General features: G+C 44.2%; 1 protein-coding gene across 2 annotated transcripts in view; it reads left to right on the top strand.

The window, feature by feature from the left end:
* tll1 (tolloid-like 1) overlaps positions 1–18365 on the top strand; it is a 30949-nt gene extending 12584 nt beyond the window's left edge. The window contains exons 2-22 of one of the 2 annotated variants that reach the window (XM_076145199.1): positions 118–240; positions 379–459; positions 720–893; positions 988–1105; positions 2850–3028; positions 3370–3475; positions 3920–4044; positions 5077–5192; positions 5338–5440; positions 5843–5959; positions 6102–6247; positions 6700–6895; positions 7130–7255; positions 7621–7781; positions 7960–8140; positions 8441–8560; positions 10894–11019; positions 12313–12440; positions 15925–16138; positions 16406–16656; positions 17091–18365. In XM_076145199.1, coding sequence (XP_076001314.1) covers positions 118–240; positions 379–459; positions 720–893; positions 988–1105; positions 2850–3028; positions 3370–3475; positions 3920–4044; positions 5077–5192; positions 5338–5440; positions 5843–5959; positions 6102–6247; positions 6700–6895; positions 7130–7255; positions 7621–7781; positions 7960–8140; positions 8441–8560; positions 10894–11019; positions 12313–12440; positions 15925–16138; positions 16406–16656; positions 17091–17225 — 3026 coding nt within the window. In that variant the 3' untranslated portion in view covers positions 17226–18365. The remainder of the gene's footprint in view (positions 1–117; positions 241–378; positions 460–719; positions 894–987; positions 1106–2849; positions 3029–3369; positions 3476–3919; positions 4045–5076; positions 5193–5337; positions 5441–5842; positions 5960–6101; positions 6248–6699; positions 6896–7129; positions 7256–7620; positions 7782–7959; positions 8141–8440; positions 8561–10893; positions 11020–12312; positions 12441–15924; positions 16139–16405; positions 16657–17090) is intronic. The other variant, XM_076145198.1, reaches the window with a different exon arrangement.
* Positions 18366–19840: the final 1475 nt, after the last annotated feature.

Here is a 19840-nt window from a genome sequence, read left to right as displayed (position 1 = left end):
CAATGAGGATGTGTTGTCATTGTCAACAACAATGAAGCTTTGACGAATACGAGCACAGACACGGTGGCGGTGGTGATGCGGCTAACTGATAATGATTTTGTTTTGTCCAATCTTCAGCTGTCTTCTGGGGAGACATCGCTTTAGATGAAGAGGATCTAAAGATGTTCCAGATCGACAGGACAATAGACCTGATGCAACACACAAACGTGCATGCACACTCCCGGCAGGGACACACATCTGGTGAGTGGACACATCAGCGCTCTCATCAGGACTTTATGCCAGAGAAACACTGCTGTCATCATGTGACAACAGCTGAAGAGGAACTATAATGTTTTAAAGATTTGGCTTTTTGGTTGTGTGTGTGTGTGTGTTTGACAGGAGGCCTGGACGAGCATGAAATATCTAAGAAGAGAGGATCATTATACCTTCTGCTGGAAAGAATACGCAGATTTGGCTTAGGTAAGGACCTGAAATGAGACTTTTTTCATTGCGTTCTGCTGCTACAACACAGGTGAGTGGATCATAATAATACTTTTGGGTATTTAAGGCAGTTAATTACAAATCCTATATACTGTAGATTAAATTGACTGTGCATCGGTTTTTAGATTCACCATGGTGCCTTTGCTTTCCATTCATCTCTGTAGAAACCAACACTTAAATCAACACTTCTAAGGATATGGGTAAATCACGATTCATTGGTTTTGCTTTGCTTTGTTTAGATTATCTCCCTAAAAACATCACAAAAGGAGCGACCAGTCCCAAGAGCCAGACCGGGAAAGGTGTGAAGCCTGGGCTGGATGTGAAAAGTCGCTTCCCCCGAGCGGCCACATCCCGAGCAGAGAGGATCTGGCCTGGAGGAGTCATTCCCTACGTCATAGGAGGAAACTTCACCGGTCAGCAGCTTACCCGGGTCTCCTCCTGCAGCACAATACACGCTGACACCGCCAGCAAGTCCAAAATGTACGTGTGCGTGTGTGTGTGTTTCAGGTAGTCAGAGGGCCATGTTCAAGCAAGCCATGCGTCACTGGGAGAAACAGACGTGTGTTACTTTCATTGAGAAGACAGATGAGGAGAGTTACATTGTTTTCACCTACAGACCCTGCGGGTGAGTTCACTCTCTTCGCGTGTGTGTGTGTGTTTGTGTGCATGCGTGTGTGTACGTTCAGCAGTGACCTTGTCACAGCCAGAGTCGACGCGGTCACTCAACAATGGCTCCACTTTCCTTCCTGTCCTGCTCCTGTTTCCCCATCCCACCAATCTCGCTGCTCGGCTTAAAGTGTCTGTACGTTACTTTTTTTTTTCATACCCTCCACTTCATTGTTCTAGACAGTGGCAGTGCCATGGGGGTCAGAGTGTGTTTGTACAGTAGCGGCTCTTGGATGATCTGGCAGTTTGCAGTACTTTTGAAATCAGTACTTTTGGTTTGATCTCTCTCTGGTACAGTTGGTTGAAGAAAGGTACTTTAACCTGCTTTGTTTGGGGAGTTAACTTATCAAGTGGTTAAAAGTCTGGGTCGTAGCCGGAAATGTAGCTGAGTCTAGAAATTAAATTATCTGCAGTTGCTCCTCGATGGTTTTACGCATTTGCTGACATTTTGTGCAGCCGTTACAAAATTTCCAGAATGACAAACACCACAAGCTCCATGCTGAAGGATGATACAAATACACACACACTGTTTCTATTGGGACATTTCAATTGATTCGAGCACCATTTAATGCAAAAATCCATTCCTTTCCTCAACATTTTGAGCAGTTAATACCTCAAAAACAAAACTATCTGCATGAGTCCAAGTACTTTCAGTCATTAAAGTATTTCACTGATGTAGCCAAGTAAAGAAAACTTCCAATGGTTGCATTCATTGACTCAAAACTGAACATTCTTGTTACCTATACTTGATTCAGTCCAATTACAATAACAATAAAACAGCAATGTAAGAGTTTGATCAAATTCAGAGACAGAGTATTCCCATACAGTCATATAGAGATCATTGATCTGTGGGTTCTTATGCTTGTATACATTTGTCATACGTTTGCACTTATGGGCCCATCAAAGCCTCTGTGGGGCTATGAAAGTTACATTTCAAATACCTTCTATTTTTAAATGTTGCAGACATTTAAATGAGCCAAAACCCTGCAGAGACTGACAGGGCCCGTTGTCTCATGTGCTGTGATAAGACGGCTGCATCAGAGATTAGACCCTTTAATCTGATATATAAATACCCTGCTTGGATGTGTGGTGTGTGTATATTGTGTGCGGGACAAAGAGAGAGAGAGACAGAGAGTGTGTGTGTGTGTGTGTGTACATTATGGTACCTGAGCTGCACTGATAAAGCTGCATACAGTGGCTCGAAATATGCAGACTGTCTCTGTCCCGGCGGCTCCTGGTGCTCGCCGTGCAGTTAGCTCACTGGATAACTTTAATCAGATTTGTGAGCCTGGCACGGATGTCTTGGGCTCCCAGAGAAAGAGAACACGTGTGTTTGATTGTGTGTGTGTGTGTGTATGTGTGTGTGAGCAGTGATATACAACATTTCACTGCTCATTCACTTTGGGTTATGAAACTGCAGCGTTATCGCAGTATTGTGTGTAAATAAAGCCTCACACTGTTCCTCTGGTGGATGTAGTAACAGGCAGGAAATCCTGAAAAGACTGTGTGTGCTTGCATGTTTTGTGTGTGTGTGTGTGTGTGTGTGTGTGTGTATCCTCATGCCTGTGGGTGTGTGTACTGTATGTTTTCAGTGCTGGTGTTCATTGAATGCAGTTCTACTCAGGCTTTTCCCTCTGTTGTGAGGCTAGTTAAATGTCACTTGTCTAATTCCCGGCTATCAACTTTCTACTAATGCTCACTAGGTGTTGTTCATATGTGGGTCGTCGTGGTAACGGGCCCCAGGCTATCTCCATCGGCAAGAACTGTGACAAGTTTGGCATCGTGGTGCACGAATTGGGCCATGTCATCGGCTTCTGGCACGAGCACACGCGGCCCGACCGCGACAACCACGTGACAATCATCCGGGATAACATCCAACCAGGTGAGACTCATTCATTCAATACCCAGAGTGCACCTCTTTTGGAATGACCAGCAAGAGTTGCTCTTTAGCTGTAGAAAAGCAGGGGGAACACACGCTTCTGAATTCACACACGTCCTGTTTTGTGGGAGTGTGAATGAGATTTCTAATAGCTGTGAAGTCCCTCAGAGCGCAGGAGCGTCTCTCACTCTTCATCCTACACACTCCTCTGCACCGCCACACTTAACAGGCAGACAGGTGTCAAATGACTTATCTGTTCAAGCACACTTCATGTATGTGTGTGTGTGTGTGTGTGTGTGTGTGTGTGTGTGTGTGTGTGTGTATTTGCACTGTATGGTTACCAGGCCAGGAGTACAACTTTCTCAAGATGGAACCAGGGGAAGTCAACTCTCTTGGGGAGCCATATGACTTTGATAGCATCATGCATTATGCCAGAAACACCTTCTCACGGTAACTATTACCTCATTTCATATCATATTGTTGAATCTTACAAGCCTGCCGGACAGAAAAGTGCATTGCAAAGTTTCTCTGTACCGGTGTGTCGCTTTATAGTTTTGCGAAATCTGATGGGTGGAGCAAACCGTGTCATTGCCCCTGAGTTGTGATCACGTAAAAATGTATGTAAGCAGTCTGAACCTTAGTGGAACAGTCCTGTGTTTTTTTTCACCCCGATGTCACAACAGAGGAACAATTCAGACATTCAGAGTGCCGGCGTATTCTATAGAGAAGACATAAGACCAAACAATGAAAGAACAGAACACAGCAAGCTCTGTCAGGCTTGCGTCCTGATAAAGCACCCACATCCAACATCCATCCATTCTCTCTCTCTCTCTCTCTCTCTCTCTCTCTCTCTCTCTCTCTCTCTCTCTCTCTCTCTCTCTTTATCTCCTGAAGCGGGATGTTTTTAGACACCATCCTCCCGTCCAGAGATGAAAACGGGGTCCGACCTTCTATCGGCCAGCGGACCAGGCTCAGTAAAGGAGACATTGCACAGGCAAGGAAGCTGTATAGATGTCCAGGTATTGATATATTTTCTATGAGACCACAGCCTGTGTGTGCGTGTGAGAGACGTGTGTGAGACGTGTGGTGACGTCATTGTTGACAACAGAAGACCCTTCTTTATCAGATAGAGCTCTTGGCGTTTATTGGCCCGCCCATCCGCCCTCCTCAGCACTGAGGTGACGTCAAGCCATTTGTTTTTCCACGTAATGTGTCTTTCGCGGTCCACTTGCATCTGGTCACACACACACATCAGTTTGTGTGCACACGCCTGCTCCTCTGGCACATGTGGACTCCCTGGTGAGTGGGTCTGGACCTGCTCTGAATATGACCCCTGCTGTGATGTTCGTAGACTCAATCGCTGGCATCCTTCTCACTCACATCCCAGTTGTTAGTTCACACATAAGCTCATTATGTCTGTGTTAGGATTCCTGGAAAAGGAGAGTGTGTTGGCTCAAACAAGGAATATTTCATTTGTCACAATTTCTGCACTGACAATTCTAACAACCAATATTGACCAATCAAACAAAACGCTGCTTGTAAAACCTTCTGACAGTCTTACATATCTTTAAATATGCAAGTCATGTCTAACATGTGAGTCCTAATCACTGTGTATAATGTCACATGAAGCCATTTTAACACGGCAGAGAGGGGGAGACATGAAGCGAGGCTTAGAGTGTCTCAGCTGGCTAGACTGAGAACTCCAACTTTATGAGGACACATTTGATTGATACCACATTCACTGGCAGATGATCGGCGCCCCGGGGCATTGTCGGGGTAAACAGCGTGCATGATGGGAGAGGAGGGGCACATTTGGCTAACCTCCTTTTGGTAAGGAGCGATGGTGTGGAACTCCAGAGAGGGGTGTATCCTCAGAGGTGGATGAAGTACTCTCAGCCCATATTATTACAGTGATAGCTTAAGTACTACCTGCGAAAATCAACTTAAGTAGATAACCTACATATTTAGCATATTCATCCATAGCTGAAAGGTTTTTAAAGAACACTAGCAAAAAAATTTTACTCCGTCTCGTTGTGTGTGTGTGTTTGCAGCTTGTGGTGAAACATTACAAGAGTCAACAGGCAATTTCTCGTCCCCTGGTTACCCCAACGGATACCCCTCATACACACACTGCGTCTGGAGAATATCTGTTACGCCTGGAGAAAAGGTGGACACACACAGACACACACACACGCGCAATGCTAACAAAACGTACCCCCTATTTCTCTGAAGGGCAAATGCCTTGTCAGGCCTGAACCATTCCAATCCATTCATGTATATAAGTGACGTAGAATAAAATGATTTCTCCCCAGATTGTTCTCAACTTCACCACCATGGATCTGTATAAGAGCAGCCTGTGCTGGTATGACTACATCGAGGTTCGGGATGGCTACTGGAGGAAAGCTCCACTCTTAGGTAAGAACCACACACACACACACGCGCGGCAGTGCTCTGGCATCGCAGGACCAAATACAAGCCAACTCCTGTCGATATGTGGCTGCCATATTCTGAGTGTTTTGGTGTTTAGACTTGCCCTCTATTGTCTGAGAATCAGCGCTAATAAGATTCATTCTTTGTGTTTCATCCTGTTAGTCTTTCTCTCCCTCTCTAGTCCTGCTGAAGTGACAGCATGTTTCAAACAGCTGCAGATTTGGACAATAATCACAAGCTTGTTTTTATGTCTCGTATCCATCGCTGTTTGTTTTCTTCTGTGGTGGGATTTTATACATTTATTCAGCTGTTTTCTCGAGTTTTATATATGTTTTTCTGTGTGTGTGTGTGTGTGTGTGTGTGTGCATGTCTGTGTGTGTTTTACAGGTAGGTTTTGTGGAGATAAGGTTCCTGAGGTCTTGGTCTCCACTGACAGCAGAATGTGGATTGAGTTCCGCAGTAGCAGCAACTGGGTGGGGAAAGGCTTCGCTGCTGTTTATGAAGGTGCTGAAACTCTTCATCCTCCAATACATGCAGCATGGTGTTATTTACAGACACAAACACAAATGTCATTGTTGCCCGGGGCCACTGATTGATCCCGTTTTCTTCCCGCTCCTCTCCTGGTTTCCCTCTGCCCCCAATGCAGCGATCTGTGGAGGGGAGATCGCCAAGGACTCGGGTCAGATCCAGTCTCCAAACTATCCCGATGACTACCGACCCTCCAAAGAATGTGTGTGGAGAATCGCCGTGTCTGAGGGATACAATGTCGGGCTCAGCTTCCAGGCCTTTGAGGTGACTCAGTGTGTGTGTGTGTGTGTGTGTGTGTCATCTCTCTCTCTCTCTGTCTCTCTCTCCCTCTCTGTGCCTTGCCTCGGAATGTCTGGGTCAGATTTCACGCTCGTGTGGCTGTTTCTGGGAAGTTAATAAAGGTAGTGGTGCGTGTGTGTGTCCGTGTGTGTGTGTCTGTGAGACCGAAGGCGAGAGCTGTCAGGTGAGGTCTTCATAAAAGCTGCTAAAAATGTCCCTCAATCCCCAGTGACCGTCAATCTGAACCTAAACCTTGATCTTACATGTTGTCATGTCAAGGTTCATCTCAACCCCTTTTGTTTTTTAACCTTTAACCTTCAAAAATGCTAATATTTTATAAATGCTTTGACACAATGCAACCATTTTACACATTTTACCCATATTTACTCTATGTCGGTTAAATTTCCAATGCCACCATTTGCTTGTTACTTGTTCAGATTGAGAGACATGACAGCTGTGCGTACGACTACCTGGAGGTTCGAGACGGCCCTCTTGAATCAAGCCCTCTTATTGGTCGATTCTGTGGCTACGACAAACCGGAGGACGTGCGCTCCACTTCACACACGCTCTGGATGAAATTTGTCTCCGACGGCACAGTTAACAAGGCTGGCTTCGCTGCTAACTTCTTCAAAGGTGTGTGTGTGTGTGTGAGTGTGTGTGTGTGTGTGTGTGTGTGTGTGTGTGAGAGTGAGTGAGTGAGTGAGTGAGTGAGTGAGTGAGTGAGTGAGTGAGTGAGTGAGTGAGTGAGTGAGTGAGTGAGAGAGAGAGAGAGAGAGAGAGTCACGTGGGTTTTTAACCATTGGGATGTTTATCAGCTCTACTCTTGCTGTGTCTGAAAAAGTGTGTTCACATGTGTGTGTCTCTCAGAGGAGGACGAGTGTGTCAAGGCAGACAATGGCGGTTGTGAACAGAGGTGTGTAAACACTCTTGGCAGCTTCAAGTGTGCCTGCGACCCAGGTTATGAACTCGCCCCTGACAAGAAGAGCTGTGAAGGTACGTGTGTGTGTGTGTGTGCGTGTGTGGAAAAAGCCACCGTCAACAGGAAATAACACAAAGCCACATTGCCTTGTTGTTATGGTGCCACACATGCTGCAATCCCACAAAATAGATTCCCGACCTGCGATCAGCCACATGATGAAACCACTGCAAACCACTTTAGAGGCTCACAGAGAACCAAAGCTGTTTAAGGGAAAAGTGTTATTGTTCTTCAAGTGTTTTTGTTGTTTTAATTTAATCTGTGGAAACAGCAATAAAACATGGAAGACAGAAATCTGATGAACTGATGTGCTGATATGTGTGTGTGCATGTGGTTGTGCTTATACGGGTGTACGTGCTTGTGTGTGTGTGTGTGTTTTCAGCGGCATGCGGTGGCCTCCTCTCTAAACTGAACGGGACCATCAGCACTCCCGGCTGGCCCAAAGAGTATCCACCCAACAAAAACTGTGTGTGGCAGGTGGTCGCTCCCACTCAGTACCGCATCTCCATGCAGTTTGAGGCCTTTGAGCTGGAGGGGAACGAGGTGAGTGTGTGAAGAGTGTGAAGTGTGTAAAGTGTGTGAAGTGTGTGAAGCGTCATCTGAATGGACGTGAGATTATCAAAATACTAACTCGCGCTCTGCAGCAGTAAACAACATTTACGTTTGTGTGGACATACAACTTGTGTGAAAATTGGATCGAATGTTATTTATGTGTGTTTAGGTGTGTAAATACGACTATGTGGAGGTGCGCAGTGGCCTCACGTCCGACTCCAAGCTGCAGGGTAAATACTGTGGCACCGAGGTCCCTGAGGTCATCACCTCTCAGTACAACAACATGAGGATTGAGTTCAAGTCCGACAACACCGTTTCCAAGAAAGGCTTCAAGGCACACTTCTTCTCAGGTACAGCGTGTGTGAGTGTGTGTGTGTGTGTGTGTGTGTGTGTGTGTGTGTGTGTGTGTGTGTGTGTGTGTGTGTGTGTGTGTGTGTGAGGGCATGCGAGAGAGAGAGGGTGGTATGGAGAAGTCATTCAAACTTGTGAAAAAAATTATGAATTTTCAGATTTTGTCTGATCTGCCCACGTTTGTTCTGGTTTAATGTGTGTGTCTGTGTGTGTATGTGTGTGTCTGTGTGTAAGTGGCGAGCCTCAGCTGGCCGTAGGGCCTCATGTACCCACTCTGCGCTCTGCCCTCTCTCCCTCAGACAAGCTGGCACTGTGTCAGGAGCGTATGTTTGTCTTTGAGTCGTGCCGGGACATTAAGCGCGGCCGCTCTTCCTCTCGTGGTCGTATCAGCAAGATGGCAACCTCGCTCAAGGTCAGAGGTAACATGAGCTCACCATCAGCATACCTGACTGGCTCTGGTCTACCGTGTGACAGGAGGGAATGGATGATCCTTTAGAGTCGTGTGGTTAACAGTTTGATCCATTCTCCTCTTCAGGGAAATGTGATTCCCCAGTTTAAACACAACAAATCTCACTATTTCCGGGAATTTGTTGATGTCGACATCAAGTCAAGGAAGTTGTCCTGAAGAAAAGATCTACATTTCTCTTTTCTTAAGCTAACATAATGACTAAAAGGGAAATAGTGAAACCGATCAGCTCAGAAGGACAACTTTGTTTTCACGTGTTTGCTTCTTCTTCCTGTGTCAGGGGAAATTCAAAAACATGAAGTTAAAGATGCATACTGCTCAACCAAGTGTGTGTGTGTGTGTGTGTGTGTTCAACAGCTTCAGGGAGGGTTCTCTGGCCTCCCACGTATTACTAATCTGTGTCTGTGTGTGTGTGTCAAACCTTGTTAAGGCCAAGCTTAATTCTGAAACTACCTCTACTTCAAAACAGAGGTGGACACAGACTCCAGACTCCAGCTCCACTCAGGCCTCGTTATCATGTGCCTGGATGATGTGTGTGTCTGTGTGTGTGTGTGTGTGTGTGTGTGTGTGAATGTGTGCGTGTGTGTGTTTGTGTCTGTACAGACAGCAGGTGACCTCAAACTGTATAGTGTCTGTCATGCTTTCTTGACGAGGATGGAGGTCACAGCAGACTTTGGGATCTCGTAGTTCTGGGCCTGGTTTTGTGTTTAAGGCTCGGTTATGTGTTTTGCATGAGCTGTCATCTTGATCTAATAGACAGTAATACCACATGACACACACACACATACAGAGAGAGAGAGAGAGAGAGCATGATTAAGTGGTTTCATTAAAAGCACATAGTTTGATTGTAGAATTTTGGTTGAGGTTTGGCTGTGATGTCTCTCTCTCTCTCTCTCTCTCTCTCTCTGTGTTTCACACACACACACACACACACACACACACACACACACACACACACACACACACACACACACCACATCACATCAGTGTCTACTTGGCAGACACGGACCGATTAGCTGTGTCTTCCAGCTCCACCCTGTGATCTGATCTGTGGGCAGCTTCACCACAGGCCCTCTCTTTGTTCTGCCAGAGCGCAGAGGCGGTCAGAAGGAGACATAAATGAAAAGGAGAGAGAGAGAGAGAGAGAGAGAGAGAGAGAGAGAGAGAGAGAGAGAGAGAGAGGGGGACTTTGAAAGTCTTTCATGAAGGGAAAGAGCAGGTCCACTCCGTCTGGAAAGGAGATGAAGAGATGGATGGTACCTGAGGAGCAGAACTGAGCCACTGAGCGGCCCTGACTCTGGCCCTGGAGTTGAGTGTGGAAACAGATTATAGAGCAGACACACACATATACACACACATAGCTGAGCTGACCTTGCGTCGCTGTCTGTGTGTCATCATTTCCCAATACACTGGACGTTTTCTTTCACTCTACTCTTCACATCATGCCCCTTATTGTAAACTTTTTTCCTATTTTGGAAAAAGTTGGGAATCATTGATGCTGCTGTTTGAAAGGTGGCGGGGTTTTTTGACGTCTAACTTGATATATAGCTCATATGTTGGAAGTAACGCTGTCTGCTGTCGCTCCTGTCCTCAGTACGAGCTGTGAAGAATTTCCCGCTCTAGTTCAAGAACACAGGAGTACTGTGGACCACAACCCTGAGCAGAAAATGCTGCCTAATGTTCGCCTGAAGCTACGCGAGCGGGTATTTTCCAAAGTCGCCATTTTTGTAATGTGAGCCATTATGTCATAAACAGAAACGTGCCAGAGGAGAGTTCGCAAAATTCCCACTGTGGATTTTGGCCCTCCTTTCTCGCTGAATGAATGGGAAAACTATCACAACCAGAATAGGAAGCGTGACAGCAACACATATTCCTTCCAAAGCACTCATGAGTGTTATCTTCAAGAAAGACTTATGAACATGAACATATCCTTTACAGCTTAAACGGCTGTCATGTGTGACCGAAACGTGCAATAACGCTTTGTTTTGCTCAGCTTGCGGTTCATGTTTACTTTTCCTCTTCTCTGCTTACTCATCCCCTTTTCTTCCTTATGTCTTTGTTAATACTTTTATGTTATCATTCCCTGAACCTCTAACCCTTCCTCTTCCCCTTTCTTATCCCCTCCATGTCCGTTCCTTCAACTTTCCTCCCCTTTCCTTAAGGTCTCATCCTCTCGTCCTGACCTGCCTCTCCTCTGCCTGACCTCCCTCTTCCTCTTCCTCCTCTTCCTCCTCCTCTGTGTGCTGTTTCTCCATGATTGATGCGTTGTGCGTGCGTCTCTTACAGACAAAGACGAGTGCAGCAAAGACAACGGCGGTTGCCAGCACGAGTGCATCAACACGGTTGGCTCGTACGTGTGTCAGTGTCGCCACGGCTTCGTGCTGCACGAGAACAAACATGACTGCAAGGAAGGTGGGTTACACACACACATCAACATCCACACACTCCTGTTCATGTAAGGAGATTAATATAGAATGTAGAGTGTATTCAGATCTTTTACCTACAAACCACTACAAAATTTGGGGTTTTAGTGGTGTGTGTGTCAGTGTGTGTGTGTGTCTGCGCAGAGGGGGGTAACTGGACAAAATTTATTTAGTTGCACACTCCCGTCTACGCACACACTCAACACACGACAGCATTACTGATTTACTATCCTCAGCCCTTTGATGTTGAACCTTTGAACGTGTAGACACACACTAAGAGACATACATCACATGGATACATACATACATACACATCTTCACTGAAGGTTCTGCTCATAAAAAGACTCGAGTTTCAAACATATGGGAAGTTGAAATCCGTGCATGCAGCTCTGTGGCCCTGTGTGTTTTCTTTTTTACATTCCTCCTTTCCTCTATCGCTCTGGCAGGTGTCCACCATCACTCAAAGGTGACATTAATGCATCAGTATCAGACTACACACGCGTCCATCTGGACATGTTAAACTTTCCTGTGAACATATTTTGTATGGTAAACCGCACATGGATACAAGCTGTGTGACGGGATTTTGGATTTGCATGACTCTGCATGGTTACTGGGTCAAGCTGGTCTAATGCGTGCGCACACACACACACACACACACACACACACACACACACACTTACATTAACTGATACTGGAGTTTGGAACAACTTGCAGGGTTTGCAACATAAGCTCAGGTCATGTAGGTGTAACAGTTTACACTAGAAATAAGTAAGTAAGTAATAAGAAACTATATAAGAAATAAGTAAATACAAAAAGTGACAAGTTTGTGTGCGTTTTACTGTACAGACATGTTTGTTATATGCATGTAAAAGCACATAATTGATTGATTGATTTGTTCATTTATTTAGTATGTACTTACATTTGATTTCACATTGTCGTATATTTATCAGCAGGCACTACTACCAATTCTAATAATATCAATACGACTACTTATACTCCACAAGTTTATTTGCGTACATAAACTCAAACCTGGAGCGACTCCAGCAGCGTGTTGTTCAGAGTAACACTTGCGTGCATGTGTTCGTGTGAAATTCACACTGAACTTGTCATCAGGATGTGCTTCTTTGAAATCCTTTCTCTCTCATTACTTTCCTTCCTGTTCCCTCTCCATTTCCTCTGGCCTGTTCCTGTGCAGCTATGATTCTGACTTCCTTTCTGCCCTGTGTGTGTGTGTGTGTGTGTGTGTGTGTGTGTGTGTGTGTGTGTGTGTGTGTGTCTCCAGCCGAGTGTGAGCATAAGATCCACAGCCCCAGTGGTACCCTGAGCAGCCCTAACTGGCCAGACAAGTACCCGAGCCGTAAGGAGTGCACCTGGGACATCACAGCCACCCCAGGACACAGAGTAAAGATAGTAAGTGTGTATGAAAGCCAGCAGACAGAGTGTGTGTGTGTGTGTGTGTGTGTGTAAGAGAGAGCCCTGTCACTGGCTCTTATTGACTTCTTTCCTCATAACATGAGGTCATATTGTATGTAAAAGCTGCAGGCTGCCCTTCCCCCTCTTGCTTCATGAACTCTCTCTCTCCCATGTCCCACTTACGAAGCCCAAATGTGGACTGCAGAGAAAGTGTATGAAGGAGAACTGCAAGCGTGTGCTCATGCGTTAGAAAGAGGCCTTAAGCAGTGGCCATCTGTGTCCCCGTGTCTTCTGTGTGTGTGTTTGTGTGTTAATACGTGGGTGCATTTATGTGTCAACACAGATAATCGTCTCTACATTTGACCTCAACAACTATAAATGAACCAATATATTTTCAGAGGATTGACTTGAGTAACCCAGGGTTTAAACTGAAAAGAGATTTGTAATAAGAAAATAGTCTTTGTGTGTGTTTGTGTGTGTGTATGTGCGATAGATAAAGAGGGTTCTAGCTCAGACAGATGGTGTTTGATCAACAGTGTTAACTGGATGCAAATGGAGTTTGTCCTGACTCAGGTGCATGTACAGAAAATTAGGACTGTTTGCATGCTCAGCTTGCCAAGGTGATGGAGTGGTCTGTGCACTCACACACACGCACACATGCACACAATTACAGCATGCTTCAGATAATCCGCCTAAAATCCAGTCATGTTCCCAGGCAAATGGTGTCACACACAGAAATGCAGTGCAAGCCTCAGCTGCCCCACACCTGCCGCACACACACACACACACACACACACACACACACACACACACACAAACACACTCACACAATTCAGCCTATAAGCCTGGAAAATATTACGATTTGGCTCCTCAAACGCTCTAATGCCCTCACCTCACTTCCACTCTGCAGAGACACGGTTGTGCTGTGTATTTTCTCTCATCGCCATCATTAATGTTGATCACGTCTCTTTTCACTGTGTGTGTAACTGAAAACACACACTCACAAATCAGGAAATACAATGTGAGCTGTAAGAATCACAAGCGTGCTCTACACACAACCACACAAGCCCACACACACTCGCTCTATGACACTTCATAGTTTTATAGACCTTCTCAAATAACTATGCCGATCTAATTTCAACATACACACACGTATGCACACACTTAATCTGGCGTTTTCACAGATCCACAATGCACAGCAGTGTCTCTCAGTGTGGCAGATACCAGAGTCAGACTCAAACATCTGGAAAGCATCACATCCTGAGAATCAAAGCATCGCCCCTCAGTAACGACGTCCTCATATCCTCATGTTTCTCCTCACTCCCTCCCAAAAGAAGTCTGTGTGTGGTAGTTGTGGTAGCATGTTGGAACGCTGCTCCAGAGACAATTACAGAGCTGTGTGATGCTGTGGATGGGTGTGTGTGTGTGTGTGAGAGAGAGAGAGAGTGTGTGTGTGTGTGTGTGAGAGGGAGGGAGGTCTGCAAGGTGCTGACTCATCTGTGCTTTAGAGACACAGTGACTTAATTAGATGATGAAGCGTGACTGTGTAAGTGTGCGAGCAGTGCAAAGCTACAAATTCTTCTTTTTTCTCCCAGTACACAGTATCTTCATTCTTCTGTCATATGAAGGGAATCAACGATTCCGACGACTAGTAGAGGCCATAATGACGACCCCTCTTACCAAACTGCTATTGCTACTGCTATGACCTTAATAATATCCCAGTATGCATTACACTTCCCATTCAAAGGCAGTCTTTCAAATTCAAATGATTATGATCAAATTTATTGATTTCTATGAATCAATCATTTGTGACAGAATCACTCTTTTCGGTTTTGTTGTAACCGACTCGTTTTCAGATGTCTCAGTGTATGTACTATTGGTTTAAAAAAAACTAACAAGTCATACTGTAATGGTTAAGGTAATCACTGCAGAAAGTTTTTTAAATTACTTTAAATGCTCCTCTTTAAATTTCCTCATTTGTTTTGAGAGGAAAACAGCTGAAATATATTGCCCCTTGAAGTAGTTTCATTGGGGTTAACTACTTTTTTCTCAGGAGCTTGTAGTGTGGCAGCAGCTTAGCTGTTGTAAATCAGGAGTAGCTTTCAAAGAAGCTACCCAAAACTATGTGCAGTGGGCTGAACGATTAATTGGGTTCCAAGTAGGTTTCCATACACTCCAGATGGAGCTCTGACCTCAGAGTTCCAACAACGTATCTTTAGAGCAAAACTAGAATATCTATGCATTTTGAGATAATGTCTGGCACAAACATTTAACTGTTTTTCTTGGTCTTTTTTATCAACAAAGAAAACAATCTATGTTTCACCGAAATGCTGTTCAAAAATCTCTGGACTAATGCAAAAGCTAGCTAGAGACATTGGCTGTTTACATGCACAGAGATCAAAACAAAACTAAAAGTTAACGTCTGCAGAAGTGTATCAAGAAGTGGGGAGAGCTTCAGATAATGTAACTTTACTGTGTAGTTTGTGAAAAACATCTTTTTAAAAATGTTTTTAGCTTCCCACAACAAAGAAGCTAGCTTTAGCATTAGCTGTAGCTGTAGCATTAACGTTTAGACTACCAGAAGCTACAAAATAACAAAATAAATGTATCATAACATTACTAATAGCAAGTTTTATCCATAATTCATCATTCAAAACATTTATTAAGTGTGATACACAAGCAAAACGACAAAACTGAGATGACTATAAGATAAAGTAATACACTTAAAACAAACAAGCATGAATGATACACAAGAAGGGAGTGTGTGAGCAAGTTTTGGGAGGATGATGTATGAGTCTGATCTTGGGCCATTAAATGTCAGAAATGTATTGATGTAACCTGATAAACAGATCTGAAAGTGAGACAGAGAATCCTAAAAGCAGAGGATTTCTATCAAAGAAACATCTGTAATACTGCGGCCGTGAGCTCGCTGCTGACAGTTGACATTTGTGGGTGTTTTTGTTCATTAAAAGCCATATTTCGCCATATTTCTTTACATATAATTTATGTGGTCAGTTTGCTTCGTAACACCTCTTAATGTTTTCCAATTTTCACTTCTTCCAGCATTAAGATCTTAATCAAACTTTGAGCTCTGACCCCTGCTCCCTTGGTGCTGTTTCAGATTGTACTAGCTGTACTTTTGCCGATGATTAGATAAAATATAAAATTGAGACAAATAACTCTGAATGAAGACAAATGTAAAATTCTGAACATTTTTTCATGGTTTTACGCACAACATGCGTCATTCTAGATTTACTCGAAACGGTTGTGAAAAGTAATCTAACAGGCAACAACAAGTTTTGGTTGATGGATCATGAAGTCATTAGATGATGGTAAAGGCTTCATGACAAAAAGGCAAAACTACTTTCCTGTGCAGTTACCACAGCTTGTTAATGAGACATGGACACTGCATGTACCTTCTCCTGTAACCTTTACTTAATGTTACTTAATGGTTTCTTGCTTTTTACCTCAAACTCGGCAGAGCTTCACTGAGTTTGAGATCGAGCAGCACCAGGAATGCGCTTATGATCATCTGGAGGCCTTCGATGGGGACACTGACACTGCAGCCATCTTAGGACGACTGTGTGGCAATAAGGTCCCAGAGCCTCTGGTGTCCACTGGCAACAAGATGTACCTACGATTCATCTCTGACGCCTCAGTGCAAAGGAAAGGCTTTCAAGCTTCACATGCCACAGGTGTGTGTGTTTGTTTGTGTTTGTGTGTGCGTGTGCAAGTCCTCTTTGAATCTGTTCCCATCATTCTCCTGCTTGTTTCGCCCAAGTATTTCACAGGTCAATATCTCCCTCTAGTGGTGTGTCACAGTAAATGTATCCTCACCATCAGCCATGGCCTGGCTTTCACTGCTCACACAGGGCAGAACCCAACAAATGTCTGAATTATTATATAAACACGTTTAAAGTTCAAAATTTCACATCACACACTTTTTCCCTGCATGCATCCAGAGTGTGGAGGGCGCCTCAAAGCAGACGCTCGCCAGAAGAACCTCTACTCTCACTCCCAGTTTGGGGACAATAATTACCCGGGCCACACTGACTGTGAGTGGCTGCTGATGGCCGAACACGGCTACAGCATTGAGCTGACCTTCATCACTTTCGAGGTAGAGGAGGAGGCTGACTGCGGTTATGACTACATTGAGCTCTACAACGGCTATGACGCTAACTCACACAGACTGGGCCGCTTCTGTGGTTCAGGGGTAAGGCTCCAGAAGAGAGGTTGTTTTCATCTTTGTCTTGGGTTCATTGGCAAAAACAGATTTAAAGAAATGATATAAATTCATCTTTTCACTCTGCATCTCAGGCCAGATCAGTCCAACTTCCTGTTACCAAGTTATCTCTTTCTGCATATGAGCCCTTGGTGTTTAGACCTGGCTAGTAGAGGTGTGAATCATTGGCTTATTACTGTAACATACAGCAGGTTCACTTCGATTTTTCGTTTCAAGAGCGATTGCAATTTTTAGTTCTGAATTCATTTCGATTGATTTGGTGAAACGTGATTCAGTCCAGTGATCATTCTCCTGTATCGTCTGTGCCAATGGCTCAGTGTAATGAATGGTTACACCCATCTTAGCCAGACTTAGAGGCCTGCCAAATATCTGTCATACAAGCTCCCTTTATCTTCCTTCCACAGCCCAGGGAAGGGATTTACTCACCCGGAGACACTATGCTGATTCGTTTTCATAGCGATGACACAATCAGCAAGAAAGGCTTCCATATCCGCTACACAAGCACCAAGTTCCAGGAGAGCCTTCACACCAGGAAATGACTACAGACACAGCCTCTGACCTCTGACCTCTGTGCAGCCCCACCACTGTTACCTTGACCTGGAGAAGCACGGCCCGCCCCTTCCTCTTGGACTCACAGACAGATGTTGGGCGAGGACGAGGCTTAGTACCGAGGACGATTTTGTGTTGCGCACGGCCCTCTCCCTCTGCTGCGTAGCGGCTCATCGCACTCTCAGATAAGAAGGGAAAAAAGGGATGTGATATCAAAATGAATTTCAGAGTGGTGGAAGTGTTGAGCGTGCTTTTTGTGGAGGAGACGGTCGTTGCACTGAACGTGAAGCTGCCCTTGTACACTGTGTGGACAGAGGGCTGCAGGGGATCCATTCAAGTTTACGGAGACACTGTAAAACACACACACACACACGCACTCACACACACACACACTCTGCATTCACATTCAGAAGTTGTTTTGTTTAAGAGGAGCAGTGGCAACTCCTGGTTGACCGAACTTGTTAAATCAGCGTTGAAGAGTTTCTCCCTAAATGAAAAAGCATCCACCCTGGAGTCTGATGATTTCATCCAATATGGCAGCACAAAGGAGTTCTGAGGCCATACTGACTCGAGTCTTCATCCTTTATCTGTGCAACTTACCGTCACCAGATGGCTGCTCTTAGAGGAACCTCTAGACATTTTGATTGCCTTTGACGCCTGGGAACTGGTCTGAACAACCCAGCTCACACTGGCTGCACTTGGTTTGTTTTCTTCAGGTCTTGTTGTGAAACTCATGAGGTTTGTGTTTACTGTATGTGTGTACAAAGAAAAAAAAGGCTTATTATTGTATTACCTTTCCCTTTGCTTAAAGCTTCTGCAGATGACCATTACTGAATGGGAAAAATGAAATAAATGCAAAAGGAGAATTCCACATGATCTGTGATGTAAATGTAAAGCTTTGCATTCTGGTATGTTGTGTGACCATGCTGTATGAGTTTGCATCTCCCTGGACCTTTGCTGATGTTAATATAGCCACAGAAAGAGAGACTTTCATGTTTATACTGTATGTTCTGACAAAGAAGTGGATATCGTCTCGCAGACACATCCCTGTTCATCTTCTTTTTTTTCAGTGGATATTGGAAGGGAAATTTTTCACAACTGTCCCTTGGAGTCACACAGAAGGAGAGATTCCCATGGTGCTAAAAATACACTGAATGACAGATTTCTGTGGATTGAACTATGAGAAGGAGGCGATGCAGCGTGCAAACAGCACAGCGCATCAACAGCACAAGTCCTGTGGAACTACATTATTGCCTTAGAATCAAATGTATGCTGTTGCACGGATGTCTTGTGTCGGCAGTGCTTTTGGAGAAGAGTGTCTCATTTGTCAGTATGTTCGAAGATCTTGAATGGGTTTATTGTAAAAAAACACACGTGGGAAATGGAGTCTGTGTGTGCCAAGTGAGCGTCCATGGTGCATGTGAGTTTGTGTGTGACAGTTAAGGCTTTGAGCTGCTCTCTGAGATACAGTACATCCACTCATGCTCCCATGTCGTACACGCATGCACAGACAGGAGGTTTACACATCTACAGATACAGAGATACACACACACACACACACAACCGCCTCCTCATGTGTGTGCGCTCGCCCAGTCAAACTATTTGATCACACCTTCCTCTCTGTATATTTGGAGTGTGGGGGGAAGTATCAGGTGTGTACGGAATGGATTGCATCATTTTTTGGGGTTAAATGCAAATGTATACAGTATGTTTGGATTTGGTGTATGTGTGTATTATAGCAGATTATAGAGAAATGTGTGTATGTCTGTAAGTTGTATGTTTCAAAGTTAATAATTCATTGCTGTATGTGCCAAGCTCCAGATGTCCCTATTCCACTGTAGTGTTGTTTTATAGTTCCACCTCTGTGTGTGTAGACTCTGACATTACTTCCTCTGCATCTGTCATTAAAAAACACACAGGTAAAACAAAACCCATACATGTTTCCTACATTATTACCATATTCTCTCCACTCCCAGGTGTGTCAGCGGCAGTTTTATTTACTTGTGATGTTGGGAATGATGCACGAATTTGGTGTGTGAAATTGACAGATAATTTCAAAAGTCTTATCAATTTAATTATATACTTTCTTTCAAAATGGTAGATTTCGTTTCCTAACTTTTTGATTAATTAAACTAAAACCAAAGCCAGACCTGTATTATAGATCTATACAGTAATGACCATCCACCAAACAACCTTTTACTTTACAATATGTCAAAGTCACAAAATTAACATTAAATGACCAATTTGGTCTCTGGCTAAAGCTTTCACCTCTTCAAACTTGAGTTAATAATGTTGGCTGTTATCAACACTGCAGATCTTGTTGTCCCAATTTTGAATAAAGCACAATCTTTCCGCTCTTGTAATTTAGAAGAGTAAAGATTTCAAACACTGGAATCTGAGTGTTAGCAATTTTTTTTAACTTGTTGGTGGCTCTATGGTCGCGTCCCAGTATTCTATAATCCATTGCGCACCAGCTGGAGGTTTGTTAGATCAGTGTCATTGCGTAGCAAGTCTATCAATATCATATTTCATGTCTATATACTAACTGCGTAAAACAACACAACGGCATGCAAATAATGTTATTTTTTAGCAATTTGGCAAGATA

Source organism: Genypterus blacodes, unplaced genomic scaffold, assembly GCF_046128005.1.
Source record: "Genypterus blacodes isolate CSIRO-AG114 ecotype Tasmania unplaced genomic scaffold, CSIRO-AGI_Gbla_v1 ptg000030l_1, whole genome shotgun sequence".
Lineage (NCBI taxonomy): Eukaryota > Metazoa > Chordata > Actinopteri > Ophidiiformes > Ophidiidae > Genypterus > Genypterus blacodes.
Note: the sequence above shows the minus strand (reverse complement) of the source record. Positions and strands in the feature narration are given on the sequence as shown.